At 37.9% G+C, this 20,990-nt stretch overlaps 1 protein-coding gene and 1 pseudogene across 2 annotated transcripts; one reads left to right on the top strand and one right to left on the bottom strand.

Moving 5' to 3' along the window:
- Positions 1-445: 445 nt before the first annotated feature.
- Positions 446-12,586, top strand: LOC105051776 (probable magnesium transporter NIPA4). 2 transcript variants are annotated; one of them, XM_010932374.4, is made up of 9 exons: positions 446-1,005; positions 3,261-3,317; positions 4,031-4,121; positions 4,206-4,366; positions 4,545-4,672; positions 4,776-4,913; positions 7,099-7,191; positions 11,948-12,053; positions 12,139-12,586. In XM_010932374.4, the coding sequence occupies exons 1-9, from the start codon at positions 831-833 to the stop codon at positions 12,243-12,245; spliced, it is 1,056 nt and encodes a 351-aa protein (XP_010930676.1). In that variant the 5' UTR covers positions 446-830; the 3' UTR covers positions 12,246-12,586. The 2 variants fall into 2 exon arrangements, with proteins under 2 accessions (XP_010930676.1, XP_073099404.1); XM_073243303.1 differs by lacking the exons at positions 7,099-7,191; positions 11,948-12,053; positions 12,139-12,586 and adding an exon at positions 6,600-6,771.
- A 4,621-nt stretch (positions 12,587-17,207) lies between these two features.
- Positions 17,208-19,845, bottom strand: LOC140851703 (uncharacterized; annotated as a pseudogene).
- Positions 19,846-20,990: the final 1,145 nt, after the last annotated feature.

Here is a 20,990-nt window from a genome sequence, read left to right as displayed (position 1 = left end):
GTTGCAATTATGCCAGACTAAGATCCACCTTGACATGCTTTCTGCCTTAGAAAAAGCTCTGGAAGAGAAGATATACACGGCCGTTTCCTGTGTCATGCATCCACCTCCATCGATCGCCACCTGTTGTCGAGCGGGTGTTCTCCTTGGTGGTAAAATCCTAATCGCATAGTCTACGTGGTTCTTTACCTGCCAATCGGTGCCGTCGTCGTGGGACCCACCTTGTGTAGCCAACAGCATTGCCGCCACGCAGTGGAGGCCAGAGCGGGTCCGTGCTCGCCTTTCTATGCGGGACTTTATATACCGTTACATTGAACATGGTTATTAAGCGGACGGCAAATCAATGATCGCATATGAATTTTTATGCATAGTTCCGGAAGATAGGAATGAATGCCGGAAAGCGACGGGAGCCATCTAAAAGCTGGCAGGCAGTTGGGATCCGCGAGGCCGAGCACCGAGCGACAGTGCGCTTCGCTTTTATCTTTTCGCTTAATCTTGTCCTAATTCAGTTTTAAGATCCGCTTAATCTTGTTTAATATAGGAACTAATTCAGTAAATCACAGCTATTATTCCCCCTTCTCTCTCGTAGCACCAACTCCATCGTTCGCTTCCTCTTTGTTTCCGATCTAAGAAAAGAAACCAATCCGCGAGAGCTCGAGAGGGAGAGAGCGATTTGGGAGTTCGGGATTCTAACTGCTTTGATTTCGAGGAGGAGCAGTAGAGCGGCAAGGGATCGAGCGGGCGATGAGTCGGCCCCATGGCTGATCCTGGGGAATGGAAGGCGTGAGGGGCGGCGGCGGCGGAGGAGGAGGAGGATCGGAAGGTGATGCGAGATGGCGCCGCCGGGGGTGCCGCCTGGGCGAAGTTGGGTGGATGCGTACAGGGGCATGTCAGCGGACAACATCAAGGGTTTGGTGCTCGCTTTGTCGTCCAGTTTCTTCATAGGTGCTAGCTTCATCATCAAGAAGAAGGGTTTGAAGAAAGCCGGGTCTTCTGGCGTTAGGGCAGGTGCGGATGGATCTCTCCTTCGTTGCTACTCTTTGTTTTGGATCTTAAAAGGGATTACGTGCTGATTTTTGTTTTTTAAAAAAAAAAACTTTTTCCTTTGACGTTTTAGAGTCTTTTATGCTTTGTATGGGCTGGTTGTGCGAAAGATTTAATCTTCGGATGTTGGATCGATGGCAATCAAATTTCCTAGTATGCTTTGTTTTGCCTAAGATGGTTTACTTATCATTGATAATTTTATTTGGTAAGATTATTTTAAGCGAGTTGGAAAATTTTGGAGGAAAAGGGTTCGTGGAATTCCAGAGGGATACGTGGATCAAAGTTTTACAGTCTTTTCACACTAATTTTGCTGAATTTGATCATATGCATTTAGGGTTTGATGCAAGCTTACACAGGAATGTCGTAGGGAGATGTGGTACTTGCCAAGAATTATTATGTCCTTTCTGAATTGTATTGACGGTGTGGGGTGGATCAAGAATTATGCTTTTCGTTACTTCCTAAGAAAATCCTTTCTTCTCACTAAATACAGTAGAACAGACATGTGACTCTTCATTTCCCTATATAGGCATCTTCATGACTCCATTCTATTGCATTGTAATTCCTTTCTACTTCGTTGTAATTCCGTTTAAATGGTACAATAACCCCTAGTTGACGAAACTTTCTTGGCTTCTAATGAATCCCCATTATTCATGTACTGTCAAAAAAAGTTGATTTTTATAGCTTCAAACAAAGAAAAGTAATTGATTTTTATTATAGGATCTAAGAAAGTAACTTTTTAGCTTTGTTAGCAATAGGTTGAAATCGGCTGTTAGATCTTCTCATGCATGGAACAGATGAAAGATCTGAGATCCAAATGATGTAACTGCATATGGTAAAAGAAAGCTGATGTTGCATAAACTTAATTCTGTTAATGGGTGCTCTACATGCTTTCAGAAAATTTATTGTAGCAAACAATGAACATGTCGGGCACCCACCATTATCTCAGATCAAGGTTTGCTGGATTGATACATACCACCCCATACCAAGTATGCCGTAAGGTATTGGTACCAAACCGAGATTTAGTACACCGGACATACTGAGTCTTAGCATGCCAAACGGACTTTCGAATTGGGCATATCGACACCGTACTAGCATAGTACTAGTACGGGATCTAGTACCAAGACTGCGAACCTTGTATCTAATTCTCTCCCATTGACATAGCATATGAGTGTGTGCATGAATAGACCTTTATATGGCAAGCATGTGTGCAATCAATTTAATCAAACTATAATAATATTGCACACCGCAATGTACCCTAGTCTCCTTGAAATTTCAGCATGCAGATAAATTCAAGGAAAGAATTCAAAAGAGGAGAAACTGATCTTGTGCTTTAGGATCATTTAGTTTACAACTTTACATAATAGTCAAAACTTTGGATATGATGAAATAGAAAGATGTGAGGATGAACGATCTTGTCTGAATTCATCAATACCTTATATATTAAATTAACGCAGGCATTAGGCGTTCCTACACCCCTTCCCCCCCCCCCCCCCCCCAAAAAAAAATGAAAGCAGGAATGATTTGAAGTTCAGGCTGCTCAAGTCAGTCTGATATTTGCTGGTTTAATGTCTGACAGCTGGTACACCTCACATCACATATTTTTGTTATATTGAGAGATGAGGAATGTAATAACTGTCAGAAATCTAGGCGGTGAGATGAGAAAAGAATGCTGTTAGTGGTGATTGGAGCCACGTCCATTAGACTTCAAATGAAGAAAATGCTACTCACATTAGAATCAAACAATCACAACTCATCCGTTAAATATAAAGTGTCTATTCTTCAAGTCCTAAGGTTCCTATGCAACTAAGGACACTGGAAAAACTTTCAACTTCTGTTTAATGCATTTCCAGACACCAATTTCACCTGGTCTGCACCATCAGTAGTCTACCAGTCAAGAGGGGGCACATGAACAAATGGCAATCATCTATAGCATTCAGATTGGAAACACTTAATGAAGATAATATTGGGCCTATGCATCTATGCTTTTCTATTGGCAGTTTAATCATTGTGAGAATGACCTTCCGGCATTTACTTTGACCATATTTTATTGCTTGCTTTTCTCTATGCTTTTCCATTGGCACTCATTGTGAGATTGACGTTACTTTGACCATATTTTATTGCTTGCATTTCTCAAGATAATATGACTTCATAGCTCTTGTGAAACATGTTTTGGTACCTATTCTCACCGGAAATATCTTATTGTTTTGATTTCACGACAGGAGCTGGAGGCTATTCATACTTATACGAGCCACTTTGGTGGACAGGCATGATTACAAGTAAGATAACTTTATTTTTTGTGTAGATTGTACCATGCTATATTTTTCAAGTAGATTTCACAGGTCATTTGGCATGAGATATGTGTGTCATAATATTAGGATGTATATTGTTGTTCTTGTTTTCAATGAAGTTTTTTTGAGTAGCACATTACATATAGCTGTATTTTGTTGTTTAATAATTATATTGGCTCATCAGTGCCTTGGTAGTGAAAAACCATGTGCTTTGTGTTACTGTTATTCGTGGTTATAACTTACTTAGTGAGAACTTGCAAAAGTGCTTTGGATTCTTGTGCATGAACTTCTCTTCTCCTTTCTTTTTTTATCTTCTTCCTTCTCAAGACTTTGTAAACCATTTTTCTAGATGGTGAGACTGCACAGAGAGATATGATTTAGGTGGTCTAAGTAGAGGAATAGTCTTTTGTGGTCCTATAGATCTTCCGAGGTCTAGCTGTGAGTATTATTCAAATGCTGTTCACACTTTCAATGCTTGATGAGCGACTCCAATAAGATGCATTTGTGCCATAGCAGTTCATAAATGGGAATGCTAAATGCTATATTTTCTAGTTGCTTCACTTTTTAGCAACATATTACTCTGGAGCTTTTGCCTACTAGATGACTGTGTTATATAAGTTGCATGTAACTCCCATGTTTGGGGAACTTCTTCTTTGTTTTTGTTGATAACTAGATGCTCACACGTGTGTTCTGATGAACAGTGATTGTTGGAGAAATCGCTAATTTTGCAGCTTATGCATTTGCTCCAGCTATTCTAGTCACTCCTCTTGGTGCGCTTAGCATAATCATTAGGTCTGATCCAATATCTAATATCACATTTCATCTGCATCTTACTTACATATTTACTTTATGATACGATAGTCTTCTTTCTTGCAGTGCTGCTCTTGCACATATTATATTACGGGAGAGGCTACATATTTTTGGCATTCTTGGCTGCATTCTTTGCGTTGTTGGATCAATCACAATTGTTCTCCATGCTCCACAGGAGCGTGAGATTGATTCTGTGAAGGAAGTTTGGGATCTTGCTACTGAACCAGGTAAGGCTGTTTTTCAGATTATTTGACGGAAAGCCATCAAGCTTGACATGTATTCAATTTAGCTGAACTTTTTTGTGCAATTACCAAATAATCACATTTCACTGTTTTAAGATTCTTTTCTCTATTAGATACTTGGAAAACAAGCTAACTATTTTTTTTTTTTTTAAATTGTTTGCAGCTTTTCTATGCTATGCAACTATAGTTATTGCAGCAGCATTCATAATTATATTTCATTTCATCCCTCAGTATGGGCAGACGCATGTACTGGCATACCTTGGTGTTTGCTCTCTCATAGGTTCCTTATCGGTATGTAATGATCTACCTAAGACATTAACCTTTGGTTCACATTTATGTTTGCATTGGGGGCTTGACAGTGGTAATGGTCATACAGTTGTGTATGCTCTAACAGGTCATGGCTGTCAAAGCTCTTGGAATTGCTCTGAAGTTGACATTTTCAGGAATGAACCAATTAATATATCCCCAAACGTGGGCCTTCACTATAATGGTAGCTATTTGTGTGGTTACCCAGATGAACTATTTAAATAAGGTAATGACTTTCTTATATTTCTTTTGTAAATTTGATTTCTTTAGAAACTGATATCTTTTGCATCCACAAATTTTGAAACACCAAAAAATTGATTCTCAAAATAAACAGTTTTCTAGTTTATATTAGATTGTAATATTGCTGTGGACTTGATATATGTCACAAATGGATGGTCACATTACCTCTTGCATTAGAAACAATCAAACATATTAGATAACAAACATATATAAGACTCGAACTCTTCTTTAAATCCTCACAAGAGAGGCTTATAAAGTCCATTGTACACACAACTAGAAAAGAGGCAATATATGAAAAAAATGAATGGGAAGGGTAACTTGAAATAATTAAAAGCTTAGAATCTGCTGGAAACATTCATAGGAATTTGCATCTTCTATTGGGTTACTGAGCTTATATGTAGTTGTTTCAGGCTTCAGCTTACCATCTTAGACCCGTTTCATAGACCAACTTTGTTGTAAGAATCATTTAAGTGCCCCCCTTTTTTACTGGTGCATTAGATTTTTGTGCACTCAAGGTGGATGCCCTAATGAGTTAGTAAGACGAAGGGGGTGCACGTCCTTGTGTCCTGGTTGTACAATCACTTTTTTCTTTCTGTATCACTTTTTATTTTTTTTGCCTTATTTTCTTCAGTGTATATTTTTTATTAAAAACTTCTCCTTTTTCACATTTATTTCATCTATTGAATCTTTAGAGCTATTTGAAGATTAAATTTATGGCCTTCATCTTAGGTCTGATCTCAGGGCTGGTGGAAACAGCATCAGATCTTGAGTCTCAACGTTCATTATTATAGTTAGTTTTGGATAACTGGAAAGGTCATTGACTAAAAAAATGTGATTCTTCTGAACTGTAAATAAATGACCAGTCAAGACACCATAAGGAGATGAGCTTAAATTTTCCATAATCTGTCATGCGAAAAGAGTGTTCATGTGCGTGGTTGCATTTTCCAGAAAATGATACTAAAACTCTAGTTTAAAAGAAAATAGGTCATGAGCCTTATTATTGAATTTTGGCTTTTATTTGCGACATGGACTCATTTAATGCCATGCAGCAAAGAAAGATAGGTAAGCTTTTGTATGCATGATGATGTTGTTACTCAGTGCATATAGCAAGAGAAAGAAATCCCATGGTTGAGTTTGCCATGTGATCAAATGAACTACTTATTTAAATAAAACTATTTGTAAATCCACAACATTAGCTAGCCAGGACAAGCATTTTTAGCATATCCTATTAAGTAGACGGAATGAATTGGAAACTATTCCCATAGGAGTTATGTATTGTTCTCCCTTTGCCAAAGATTTGGGAAGAACTATGATACAAAGTATTGCATTCACATTGGGCCTACCTTTTCATTCAAGTTTCGATAAGGTGTACCCTGGCATGTGGTAAGAGATATGGCATGTTAAGTGATTCTCTCTGTACAACAGTTTATTTAAACCTATGTCCTGTAACTAAATTCACAGAATTCTCGTGTTCAACTCAAACAGTACGATGCTTTTAAAAATGACATCATATAAATCAAGTTCGAATATCTTCTTTTATGTATTTTCTCATGATCAATATCTGTTTCTGGTTTAATTTAATGATACTGTAAATTCTAAAGAAATAGTGAATACTTCATAATGCATGGTGTGATCATTCTTGATATAATAATCTTAATGTATATCTATGCAGATTTGTAAACATGCCATCATATCATATGTCTGAATAATGGAAGGGTTTCAAAGCCAGTGTAACAGCTATTATGATGCTTTATTCTTAGGACTTAATCTGCACCTAGCAATATCATATTTGATTGGAGAACATACCAGCTATCTTGGAGAATTTTTTTGGGCGTGCATTATCTTTTAAGTTCAGTATTGCTTTATCCTTTTCTACCAAAAGGGGAAAAGAAGAGTCTTTTCCTACTGAAATTCTATGATTAAAGTCAGTTTGAGCTTCGTATTTAGAAATATCCCACAGGTATGTTCAGAGGTCACAATGACGTTTCTTGCTAATCATAAAGATTTAAGGTTATCTTGAAGAAAGTCATTATAAAGTGAAAAATAATCACATGCAGAAAGAGATGGCTATGGCTAATTAATATCATTTAAGGGTTTTTATGTTTGTTCCATGCCTCTGACTGTTGGGAGCTTCTGAATCAGTAAGATAAAGAATTGGTGCTTTTTTGCAGGCACTTGATACATTTAATACAGCAGTCGTGTCGCCAATATATTATGTGATGTTTACATCATTAACTATTTTGGCCAGTGTGATCATGTTCAAGGTAATAACTGGGCTCTTACTTGTTTGGCAATGAATTATTTGCTTTTAAGGCATTATCAATATGAGGGTGTTATATATGTCTTTATGCTTCAGGTTCATTCAGTTTCCTGCATCTGTTAATTGAAATGTTCACCTGTCCAATGGGCTTTTTGAAATTTTCACCCAGTTGGTGGGCCATTGGTTCTTTGCTTATTTTTGGTAAATTTATTCATGTTGGCTTTTGTCATTTCGTTGGTTTTTGGCATATCAGGCAAAAACTTGTATGCTATTCTCTGAGGGTAAAGACAAGTAGAATACCATAGTCTATACTCTTGCTATTAAAAAGATTGTCAATTGGTTGGATTTCAATGAGATGTAATAGACATGGACATTGTTATTATTGTTATACAGGTCCTCATTCAAGGATCCCTTTCCTGCCATTGTTATAGTGTTCCAATGAGAAAATGATACCCAGGATGATGCTAGTATGCTAGTTCACTCATGCACTAGGATGTCTGGACTGCTTCAGTTGGTACTGACAAGGACCAGCCATTAGCTAGCAGGTCACCTAGTACTAGCTAGGGTAGCTAGTTTTCTCTCACAGAAAAAAAAAAAAAAAAAAAGAGAACCAATTTTGGTTTTCTTTTGTCTTGTTGGTTCATAGGAAGGATCTCGGGGAGGGGGAGAGAGAGAGAGAAGGGGGGGGGTACACATATTCGATCTCCTCTCACTCATGATTTTCTTGGTCATAATATGATTAATAATGATAAGTGATGTTTCATTTACATTTCTCAGTAATTTTCAAATTTTATTCAAATCACAGGTGCTGGAACCCATACTGGCACCATTAATCCAACAGTTGGGTTGAAAACCCTATTTAAGGACCTTAAAACTTCTAAAAGGGGATTGGAAGTGTCTTGGGAAAGTACTGGAATGCTAGCACATTCTGAGTGTTGCTGCAGGTGCATCCTGGTACCTTACTGACCTGAGACTAGACTGGGATGGGTGCCGTTATCAGGTCTTGAATTGTTACCCTCAGTTTTCTCTGGACATACTTGAAAGAAGGGCTGTTAGAATCCATATTGATGTTGTAGTCTTGGGATAACCAAGGTTTATATTTACATAAATTAGTGCATAAAGCTACTCTTTTGGCTGTAAGGGCCTTGTCAAGTCAGACTTTTGGGTCCTTCTATGAGTTTCTGAACTTAGTTGAGCGTGAACTTGCATGTAAATTAAATCGACTCATTAATATTTTGGTCATAAGCAATGAAATTGATTAGTTGATGTGTCTAAGTACTATGGATTTTGTAGGCTAAATCCTCTCCTTTTAGCATTTCTAAAGGCTATTTAACTTAACTTTATCTTCTCTACATGTATTTGCTCATCTTCCAATATTAGTTTCCTTTGCAGTTCAGTAATTCATACTTTTGGTCTTACCATTACATAGTTGTTAGAAACATCTGACATGGGCATTATGTCTGCTTGAAATTCTCTCTGTCTCTCTGATTTCTCTTTCTAGCATTTATTCTTTTGAATACTTCCAGTGTAATTGCGTCATTACAATTCTGTAGCAACTTCACATTGTTCATCTAGATGTCAATTGTTTTCTGCTTTATCTGTCGAACTCAATTTTTCTTATCCCATCATTCTAGTTTATTCTCACAATTCTTGTTCAATTAAGTGCTAGCACATGATATTTATTTGGCAATTGGCATCGTTAGTTCCTTGCTGACCCTAACCTGTAACCTGCTGCAGAATCACACGCCATATATTTAAAATGGAATTTGCAACCCTTTTAGCCTTTTGAATGTTAACATTTGTTCGGTATATGCTGTTTCTTAAGTGAATTTTTTATTGGTTTCCTTTTGATAGAATCTATATGTAAAAATATTATTCTATTAGTTACGAATGTCTCTTTGTTAAATGGCATGGGCTTCTCAGCCCATTCATTATTTTTCTCAAAATCCTCAAAAGAATAAGGGAAGAAAGGATGAGGTTATTCGAGAGTTTGATTCTTTTTGGCAAGGGATACAAAGAGTTAATTAAAAAGACCCAACAGTTTTGCAATCATTAATGTTGGAAGCAACTCAGTTAATCAGATAGTTCTGCTGATATTCTTCAATGCTAGTTGTGGAAATTCTTACTACGATCATTAGGTAGTCATCAGAGAATCTGTTAACAATAGACAACAGACCGTTCCTTCATTATTGTCAAGTTTTTTCTTATTGTTTTATGCCATTTGTAGTCTGATGTACTCTGGCAAAGTATTCTCATCATTTTCTTGTAATTCCAAACTGGCACAATCTTTTTGGATTTATTTGTTCTCATTTTTTATCCTGTTGGCCGGCTATCAATGCCCTCTATACTGCACCCTCCGTTAGAAGAAATTTATCTTCAGACTTCATCTTAGTTCTCCAGAATCTGTAGCATAATTTTCCATGTGACAAGTCTGATCAAATTTTAAGGTCAATATTTCTATTTATCTTCTTCTTCTCTTGGTAGAAATGTTTATCTATTTCTAAAATTAGATATTTTGTTATTGCTGGGTTGGAAGCAATTCTACTATCTTTATAATATTCTTACCCCTTATAATGTTTCTTACATTTTAGTTACAGTGTCCAGATTAATTTTACCTTCCAGATTTAAGTGACCTACAGAATTCATCATAACCTTAAAAAAAAAAAGCATATTTTTGGTATTGCTATACTTTTCCTAGCTAGTGGGTTTAATGCAACTGCAAGGCCTCTATTTGACACTTAACTGTCTGTAGTGCACTTGAAGACATTTGCATAGATCATATAGTGCTTAACCATTAGTCTTGCAGCAGCTTGTAGGATATGTTGGGTGACTTTTTTGGAGTAATGTATCAAAGTGCTGTCAATGATTCTTCTCCATTTTAAACACTTGTAGGGACTACTCTCAAAGATCTGAACATGAAACCTTCTCCTGATGGAAGATAGGTCACTAGCCTACACCCATATTTGCATGTGGCATTGGTGTTTTCTTTTTCCCAAAGTTTTAGCCCAAATCTTTTCTTAGAAAACAAATGGTCCTCACTCTAGGGTGCTTGCAAATTAACATATTCAGCGTTCGCCGTACCATCCCTTATCGGGTGGTACGGAGCATACCGTACCATACTGATACATCGAACCGTGCTGTACCAACACAACCATAACGCATGCTATAGTGGGATTTCACTGGTACAGGATCTGGTACCGAGATGGAGAACCTTGAATATATTCAATTCTCTTTCCAAGCCTAGTTAATCATTATAAACTCATAATTTTTTTCTTGACTTCTATTGTATATTACTTGCATCTATGTATCTACCCACTGTTTTCCATAAGTTTTTAGCACAGAGTGAATATGTGCAGCCATAGACTGAATAGGTGTAGCATAAGTCATTTTGTCTTGAGCTTCATATACTCTTATGCTGAATTCTTGAGATGCTAAATACTCTCTCTCTCTCTCTCTCTCTCTCACACACACACACACACACACACACAGATACGCCCACACACTCTCTACTCTCTAGGTTGATAGCTTGCTATGGTGGGTTCGACTCTTTGGAATTTTGGTTTGTCTGTATATATCACATACTACATATGTAAGAGTTGGACTACAAACTTCTAGCTAAACTCTCAGCTGTAGAGTTAACGATGCAAATTAACGACAAGCCTTCCAAACTGAAGATCCAGAACTCTAAATATGACCTACACTTAGGTGTCAGAAGCTGGAGGGTGCGTGGGAGCAGGTGTAGATGTGGATTCGGGGAAGCAGATATTTTAAAAACTTAAGTGCTAGGAAGTGGGTGTCGGTTTCAGTCTCAGGAGAGTTTCCCTAAGGGAGTTTGTTACCCTGGACAGCATATTTCTACTAAGGATCTACCACACTGAAAATGCGTAGAAGATATCAACTGTATATGTTGAATCTCTCGTCCCTATGTATTTACAGGGCACAAAATTTATGGTACCAACATTGCTAATTTGCAAAAATGTTTCAATGGGAAGTATACATTGAAAAAATCACATTTTTGATTGATGCATCTTATTAGGACATGTGCAAACCAGGATTGGATAAGTTTGGATGCTTCTAAATTGTAGATCCTAGCAAAACACTGTATCATATCATTTTGATGAGATTACTCTGTTTGTTTAACACTTGATTTTAGATTTCTATGATTCCAGTGTTTTAGATCATGATCTCCTATGGGCCTGTTGGTCATTGACTTGTTTAACTCCTAGAGATTTAACAACAAGTGTGTGGTTCAGCCATATGCATATACATACACTTGCAAGCTAGCTAAGTTTAGGGGTAAAAATCAGCATCAAGAATTAATCGGAAAAAAAAAGAAAGAAAATGTCACAATATATTATTTCTAGATTTTTAAAGAAGTTATTCTTAGGATCTCTAGGAGTGAGTTATACAGTATTGGGCCTAGGTAGGCCGAACTTAGTGGGTTAAAGCTGTGTGGAGGAATGAGTTATGCTCTATCACGGGCTAAAGTTCTCTGGAAGCTTAGCCTGCGACAATTTCAAATTTATGGGTTTTTGAGATCAAGTTGGGTGGGCAAAACTCTGAGAATAACTTCTAGATACACTTGTGTCACACTTCATGCGTATGATGTAGCTGAACTTGAAAGGTTAGCGGACAGGCAATTGAGTTTCTTGTTCTATACTTATTTGTCATGCACAATGTTGAATGCGATGGTATGCCTTCCGTGATTTTCTTAAAAGATGACTAGGTTAGATTGCATTATTTTATTCTGGAATTTACAGGATTGGGATCGGCAAAATCCAACACAAATTGTTACAGAGATGTGTGGCTTTGTGACGATCCTCTCTGGGACATTTCTCCTTCACAGAACAAAGGACATGGTTGATGGTATGTCTTCTGTATATATTTGGGTATCCCAACAGGCCACTTGTTTCAAACCTATTCAAGATGGTTATTTTCTGTGCTCTAACAGGTGGAACAGCATCTCTTTCAATGCGACTCCCAAAGCATGCTGATGAGGATGGTCCTACTCCCGAAGGCATCCCACTGAAGCGTCAGGAATCGTTGCGATCACCATGATGTATTTATGCTTGTGATTTTTGATCTGCTCCACCAACTCTCCACGTTTGGGGCACCTCGGCTGTCATCTTGCATGTACGGGAAGTCCTGTATTCTTTTTGTAGTCAGATCCAGGTGGTATATTTGGACGCCCTACTGAAGCATTAGGCACTCACCCTTCTGGGAGATAAATTGGTACATATGTATGCGGATGACAACAGTTTGTCTTGAATGTTTTTAGCTTCATTTGCTAGGAAGCTCACTGTCTTAATCTTTGATCTGGCAACACTTTTAGATAGCAAAAGATTATGCTGCCTTGGTTGGATACTCACCAAAATGTTATCAATTTAGTATTGTTTTCATTCTGGGATCCAAAGTTTGTGCTGGCCTAAATTTAAACTGACTAATTGTCTCCAAAACATTGATTAGAGGGTGGACCTTGCATGGTTCCGGGGACTGTTGGAAAATAATTTTTTTTTTAAACAATCATCACTACGGTTTTTTTTTTTTTTTTTTTGTGGCAAGAGTCGTTTTCTGTCAGAATTCCTCACAATCATTAAGTCACAAGATGCTCACAACAACAAGAGGATTGTCTTTTCCAATGAACCATCTAATGTAGGTTAGTCTGGTTACATTGTAAAAGTTCCACTTTTACGCGATGATTGATGCATCTGGATATTATGGTGAAGCTACAAGTGCCTGAACCGATTCCGCACAAGTTTTATTTTATTCCGTCGCATTTCCGACTCTATATGATTTTTTTCTCTATGATTTATCGAGCAACCTCCCTGAGGGTCGTTAATTGTTACATTTTCTTTGACCCTGTAACCCTCCTCTTCTATCACGTAAACCTGGTAAACCTAGAGGTCCTCAAGGGCTTCAATTCTAAGGACGAAGGTGGAGTACTCCATCTAAAAGGGGTCCAAATTCTCATCTTGTATAATGTAGTCTGAGAGGGAAAATTCTTGGCTAGCTCGGTGTAGCAGCAGCTTGCCATTTTTGAATTCCTTGTTTTGGTCCTTATTTTGAGATTTGGAAGGCAGTGTTGAGGTTTAAACTAACTAGTTTTCTTTGATGCATGCATTGCGAGGTGGATCAAATATAGTTTCTTAGATTTTTGGAGAACGGTTCAAAAGAAAACCACTTTAATATAATTCGCAAGCCAGATATGCTAGATTTGAAAATGGTGTTTTACATTTGTAAACTGCCAAATAAATGCATAGAAAATAGTTGACATGCACATAAAAAAGCAAGATTGTTTATTTAGATTGATATGATATGCTGCTATCAACGAAGTATTATTGTTTTTTGAAGAAAATTATAAAAATATCTTTCAACTTTAGTTCAATTTCATTTACACCATCTGTATTTTAAATGTGTTAAATTGATTTTTTTAATGATCGATATGTTCTAATATGATCTAGCATTTATCTTCATTAACGAAATGATATCACGTGATTATCACATGATATTATTATTTTATAAAATGATGAAAATATCTTTATCTCCTCCCTCTTCTCAGATTGATTTTCTCCTTCGTCACCAATATCTTTTTCCCTCCTCCTCCCTCTTCCATTTCTCCTTCTTCATGATGGCTCCCTCCACCTCCACCCATTCCTCATTGGCGACCCCTTTTCTCCTTCCTCTTCTTCGTCACCCACTTCTCCTCCTCTCTACAGTGGTTTTCTCCACCTCCAATAATTCTTCGCCAGTGACCTCTCCATTTTCCTTTGTCCCCTTTTCTCATCCATTCTTCTCCCTCATTCTCCTGCTCTAAGCTACCTATGAGCTATCCCCCTCCACAGTGGCCTCCTCCATCTCCTCCATCTCTATCCCTTCTCATCGGCAACCCATTCTTCCCCCTCTCTTTCCTCCCTATCCTCTTCTCCTATTTGTTATTCAGTTCTTCCAAGGTCACCCATGAGCCCTCCCCCTCCATGGTAGTTTTTTTAATCTCCATCCATTCTCTGCCAGTGGCCCTTCTTCCCTCTCCTTTCTCCTTATCTACTTCTACTTCTCCTCTTCATCCTCTTCTTCCTTCCAATCCACCCATAAGTGTTATCCTTCTATGATAGCCCTCTTCACCTTTGTCCATTCTCACCAATAATCCATTCTTTCCCCTTCCCTTCCTCACTCTCTTCTTCTCCTTATCATCCACTTCCTCCAAGACTATCCATAAGCCCTCTCTTTCACGGTGTTCTCTTTACCTCTATCCATTCATTGCTAGCAACCTCTCTCCCCTCCTTCCGTTCCTCACCCTCTCTTGCTTCAATTCCATCCATAATGCCTTCGATGCCATCCTTTCTCTCCATATCGACCTCCACAATCTTATCCTTTCCCTTCAGGATAGCTCTCTCTACCTCCGCCTCTTTCTCACTGATAATCCCTTCCATATGAGTGAGAGGCATTTCCATCAATTAAGGGAGAAAACTAATACCATTTGTTAGTAAGTAAACAACTGAATGATATTGAAATGTATCGATAACTAGAAGAAACAGTTTTATATTTTTTAAAGTATAGAGGATGTAAGTAAGACTAGACTAAATTGAGGAGATATTTTTATTTTTTTAAATTTTTTACTCATCTAATTTTTTTTTTTATATAATCATAATGGTGAAATCTTTTCAGTATCCCTATAGAGATTCAAGGAGAGGTCCGGTATTTTGCATTTCTTTATTTTTTACTTGATTCAGGCATCTTTGAATCACCGCAACAGCCAAGATTTAAAACAATGAAGCCACCAGCAGCAATTATAGTTGTAACTGTAGCATTTGAATTTTTCTTCTTGAGCAGTGTCTTTGGGCCTGCAAGTGAGATCATAAGATTCTTATTCCCAGTCGTAATAACTTTGATGAACGGAGGAATTAGGAGGTCCTTTAGGCAGCTGATTGTCAGAAAGCACCAATTCTGTCAGGTACAATTCAAATAAATATTATTGTCTGAGATATCAATAATATTTAACTCAGATAAATAACCAAGATACAAAGGTACAATTTTTTTTTGGGTAAGATGGTACAATTCTTTAGTTGGTAGTTTCTTAACTCGAGTAATACAAGAGATTCCATCAGAATTATACGAGGTATTGAACCAGTAAACACCTATCCTGAAAATTTAAGTGTGGAGGCTGCTGTAAGTCATAAAACTCAAAGCGTATTTTACTTGGGAACAAATTGCGGCCAAGGTGCAGCACCCTCACGTTCATCAATTTTGCCAAACTCGCAAGGAACTTCTCCACTGAGATTGTCCAATGGAAGCTCCAAGAACTCTTTAAGATAACCCAACTCCAGTGGCCATATTCCTTATAGCTAATTCGAAGCTAGGTGCAATACCATTGGATTTTACGATTCCACTTCTCTCATGAAAATCTCTCCATCCAATCCATAGCGGTCAAGCTCTAGCTTCTCCAATTTGCAAAGCTGCTCGATTGTTCTTGGATGCGCTTCCAGTAAGCGAATTTGTGCCGAGCCACAAAAGACATTATCCTGAAGACAAAATTTTTGGGATGGGCCCTTGGAGGATATTACTGGTGAAATCCACATACTCCAAGGATTTCAGATGAGGTCTATTGCGATCTCCCTGCTGAGGTTATTGTAGCTAGGGTCCAAATATGGTAGTTACTGGAGGAATCAAACCAGCGATGTTGTTTGAACAGCTTCAGAAAAGTTGAGGATTTGATCATGGATGAACTTGGAGTGCTTCTGTCATTAAATTATTGGAAGAAAGCTCAAAAGGCTCCTTGATTGAAACTGTTTCAGTTCTTTTATTTTAAACTCCTCGCCGGCAAGCATTCACTCAACAGAAGCTGTCGAGCAACAGTCAGCCAGCTCTCCGATTTGGTGATGCTAGTTCTTGACAGCAATGAATTGGATGGAGAATTTCCATGGGAGCTGCGAAACCATACAAACCTAATGGTGTTGAAGTTAGCTTTGAATCAACTACAAGGAACATTGCCACTATAGTCGGGTCATCTTAAATAATTAAAGTCCTTGGAGCTTCAAATAAACAGCTTTTATAGAGAAATTTCTAATGAATTCAGCAAATAGTTAAACCCAGTTGTGCTGAATAGCGGACACGATTTGCTCATTGGCGAAATTCCATTTGAATTTTACAACTCACCGGAGCTTTCATATTTGAAGTCACAGTATAAACACTTTTTCGGTTTGCTATTTTGACAGGTATTGGCAGAACGTTGATCAGGAAATAACGAACAAAGTAGCATTGCTCCAGAAATGCCAACTTACTTGAAGATTCTCAGCAACAACAACTTTAGCAGAACTATATTTTCGTATCTTGGTTTAAGGACAGTGGCAAGAACCAACGATTTCTTTCTTTTCTGATTGGTAGTGGATGATGGATCCTGTCCAGCAACGAGTATGCCTAGTATTTTGCAAGGACTGTGATATGTGGCAAGAAGCATGACCAGCATAAGTGGCAAAGTGTTCATACTGTGGCATCTTAGAAATTTGGGGAAGCATGAAAAAAGCTCAATTGGTTCTTGAATGGCTGTGATCAGGATTCCTAGTGTCACAGGCAATTTGTCACCTCAATGATCACACCGAGAAGGCTGTACAAAAACAAAAGGGACGTATATGCAGTCTATGAACAGTAATCAAATTTAAGCTATTACCACTCTCACTTGTTTTCAGTAATATCATCATTCTCGATTATTGCCTAAATTTGGTCGATATTCTTAACTGATACAAGCCATGTCTCTAGCAGTTGTTAGCCTGTCTGGTGAATTTTCTCATCTTACAAGCTAATGAGCAACATGAATTGGTTGCAAAAAAATGTTGCAGCTAATTGGCTCACTATGAAACGAGAAGATCCCGTAAGAGTGGCCTGATCTAGTGTAGCTTGGATTAGGTGATAAGTACCACTGATGGGATTTGAACTTGTATAGCTATATTGCTTATCAAAGAAAAAACAAAACCAAAGAAATCATGCGTCCATATTATTTCAGGGAACAGAGATTCATGGGTTATAACGGTCTCCATTTATCAAAAGATAGCATTCGAAAGCTTCTGTTTGTAGGGATGCCTACCTGCTGTCTGATCTAGGCATCTCATTGCATGTGTGGTTAGCACTTCTACTTGCATAATTGCACTATCTTGGCACCAAAAAGTTTTATGGTGCCCACTTCAAGCTGAAAACAGAAGCCTTCCACTCATGCATGACAACTTGGAACTTGCATGTTTTCATAATTTCTGAAAAATAGTTGAATAGGAAAAAAAAAAAAGTACTAGAACTTCTGAGTTGAGAAAATCCAAGAGTAAACATCACAATCATATTTAGTCCTTCAACCATATCCAAAAAGGTCGGCAGGACAGGTTTTTACAGGATGTACACAGTTATTTTCTTCTATCTTGTGAAATTTATTCTCTATAATTGGAAACATTCACCAACAGTTAATCATTTGGAAATGTGGTCTAGGAAGCAATGTAGCTGGAGCTTTCAATACACTAAATATCCCATGCAAAAGAGCAAAATTGCTTTTCTTGGATTCTTACTACCTTTGCATGTGAACATATCATATTTTTCATTTGTTAGCTGAGGTTCTGGCGTATTGCCAGTGCTGGAACCTTCTCAATCTCTCAATGGAGTTTTCAGGGAAAGGTCTGTTGGAGTGCAAAGCATGTCTCCTTGCATTTTGGTGGTTACTTTTTCCCCGATTCAAGAACTTTTGGATAACCGCAGCCACTAAGATGGAAACAATGAAGCCTCCAATAAAAGCCTCAATCATAACAAAGACATCAGAAAATTTTTATCTTAGTTTCAGTGTAACTTGAAGTTGTGTTGGTGTTAGGGCTTGAATTTGAGATGATGAGATCCTTATTTCCCGTGACTATGACTTTGACAAATGAAGGAAATTTCGGAAGCACTCCAGAAAGCTGATTATCAGAGAGATCCAATTCTATCAGGCTTTGAATTGTAGTAAGAGAGGTCGGAATTTCACCACGAAAATGATTGTTTGAGAGGTCGAGAATTTCCAACTGAGATAAATCACCAAGATAGGGAGGTATGAGTCCACTGAAGAGGTTGCTACTGAGATTCAGAGCTATCCTCAAGCTCTTGGGCATTCTCGGAAGTGGTCTACTCAGTTTGTTGTTTCCTAACTGCAGTTCTGCCAGATACTCGAAGCTACTGATGCTATCAGGTATGAACCATAGAATCTGTTGCTTCGTAAATTCAGAACTGAAAGCTTGCTTAAGTTGGAAATTGCTGGAGGTATCTCACCAGTGAGCAAGTTCTGGCTGAGATCAAGAATGCTCAAATTCATACGAAATTCAGGAGTTCATTCCAGGTATTTCTCCACGTAAGATCTGTTTGTCTTGAAGCTCCCAAGACCCACTAAGTTGCTTCCAAGGTAACCCAATTCCTTGTCAAATGCCCTTGCCAACTGATTGGAAGATAGTCCAACCAGCATCAGTTTGCTTACAAGTTCCCCCAGACCCAGATGAAATCTCTCCACCCAATACATTGTCATTCAACTCTAGATATGTCAAACTGGAAAGCTTCCCAATTGTTGATGGAATGCTTCCATTAAGTTTGTTACCGCAAGTCGCAAACGGTAGAGCCTGCTTTGTGACAAATTCCCAGGTATGGGTCCTTCAAGGAGATTGCTGGAGAGATCCACAAACTCTAAATTCGGCGGCGACAGGAGGTCTGATGGGATCTCCCCGGTGAGACTATTATTGCTGAGGTCCAAAACACTCACATGAGTAGTAATTCCACGAGGAATCAAGCCACTGAAATGGGTTCTGGTTGGCAGTGAACTGAGACAGGGTCTTGATCATTGCCAAACCACTTGGGATTCCCCACTGAGAGATTGGAAGAAAGGAGGAGAACTTCCAACTTGGAAAGCCTCTCGATCCCATCCGGAAGAGACCCAGTTAGCATATTTTGACTGAGATCCAGCAACGTGAGGTTCTCATAGTCAAAAATCCGTTCGGGGATTTCGCCATGAAAACCATTGGCGGAGAGCACCAGAACCTCCAAGCTCGGACCTGTTGCACCACCAACTCGAGCTGGGATGGTAGCGTTGAAGAAATTGCCGGAAAGATTCAGAAGTTTCAATCTGGTGAGCTTTTCCAGCCCGGAATCGAAGGCTCCGTATAAGAATTATAAGATAAATCCAAGGACTGCAAAGCCCCAAAACCCGAGAAACTAGGCAGAGGACCGGTGAAAACATTGTGGCTGAGGTTGAGGGACTCTAATCCGAGAGCCCGCTGCAGTTGGAGGAGAAGAAGGAGCTGGGGATGGTGGTGAGGGAGTTCAGAGAGAGGTCGAGGGGACTTAGGTCGTGTAGGCGGCAGAGGAGGTCAAAGAAGCGGGCGACCAAGGAGGAGTTGGCGGAGAGGCCGAAGCCGGACAAGGCGAGAGCGGTCACAACGGAGGAGGGCGGAGGGGAGCAGGTCACCCCAACCCAACGGCAGTGTCCTATGGTGTTCCACACCCCAATAGTTTGAGACGTTGGGAGGCTCTTAGAGAGATTAGTCATGATGTCCTCTGTACTGGGGACTAGTTGGGACGAATTGGCAGCCAACCATAAACAAAGAAGGAAAGAGAAACAACACAAGAAGAGGAATAAAGGAAGGAAGAAGACACGAGCATACCTCTCCATTTCTCCTGGTTTTGTTGCGACAGAAGAGCTTAACCTACCTATCCTGGACTCAAATCTCCTTCGTATATGAAGCTAGCTATCTTGCAAAGATAGCTGCCACCACCTCGATGAGTTTTTTTCTTAAAAAAAAAAAAAACAGAAAAACGTTGTACTCGAAATGGAGACTTCGCAGAGACCAGAACACCGAGAGAAAGGGCACGTACGAATGAACCAGAGGAGAGCAGGTGCCAAATGCGCTCCCTTAAATACCAAGAGAAAAAAGAAAAAAAGATATTTGTGAGCAATGCATGCGTGTTTGATTAAAAAAATCTAAAAAATTTTCTAGTCTTATCCGAATCTGAAATTTTTATTTAAAAATTTCAATTTAAAATATTTTTCTAAAACATGGGGGTTGTTGTACCTTTGACACAAAGAAGGGTTCACTATCTGACACATGTCGTTGTTGGACCATTCATTTAGGATAAAAATAATATAGATAATATCTATTAAATTTATTTTTTTTAATTTTTTTATATTAAAATAATTTAAATAAAATAAAAAATTTGAGAACCGATTAATATTCATATTTGTATTCACATTCTACAAAAAAATAGATGGACCAACTATCTATCCATATCCAAATATCAAATCTACTGTAATTCTATATAATTTTATATAATATTTATTAATTTTTAAAAAATATATAATCATATAATTTATATATTATTGAATTCGATTTATCATCTATTTAGTAATATTTTTGATTCTTAGTTATAAATTTTAATTATCTAATTTATATTTATAATTATATTTATATTTTTAATATTTAAATTATATTTATATTTATTTAAAATAAAAATAAAATAAATATATGATATCCGATCTATATCTATTTTGATTTCAATCACAGCTATCATATATATTTTAAAATATTTTGCACACCATCATTTATTTACCTGCACAACTGTCAAAGTGATCCTTGATGATCCAACGATGGATTTTTGCAGGAGAAAGCGGCTGCTTTTTTTTTATCTGAAAGATATACTTTAACCTTACTCTAAAAGCACTTTCAAAAGCCCCTGGAAATTTGTTTGAACTAACAAAATAATAAATATATTATATAATTATTTATTATACTATCATATAATATTAATTATATTATTAGA

Source organism: Elaeis guineensis, chromosome 9 (assembly GCF_000442705.2).
Source record: "Elaeis guineensis isolate ETL-2024a chromosome 9, EG11, whole genome shotgun sequence".
NCBI lineage: Eukaryota > Viridiplantae > Streptophyta > Magnoliopsida > Arecales > Arecaceae > Elaeis > Elaeis guineensis.
The sequence above is the reverse complement of the archived record's forward strand: the minus strand, read 5'-3'. Positions and strand labels throughout refer to the sequence as shown.

Bases quoted from the DNA above. Each gene is read 5' to 3' on its own strand.
- LOC105051776 (XM_010932374.4), top strand. From the start codon at position 831: ATGGCGCCGCCGGGGGTGCCGCCTGGGCGAAGTTGGGTGGATGCGTAC. The intron at 4,122-4,205 runs GTCTGATCCAAT...TCTTTCTTGCAG, and splicing joins GCGCTTAGCATAATCATTAG to TGCTGCTCTTGCACATATTA. The intron at 4,367-4,544 runs GTAAGGCTGTTT...AATTGTTTGCAG, and splicing joins GGATCTTGCTACTGAACCAG to CTTTTCTATGCTATGCAACT.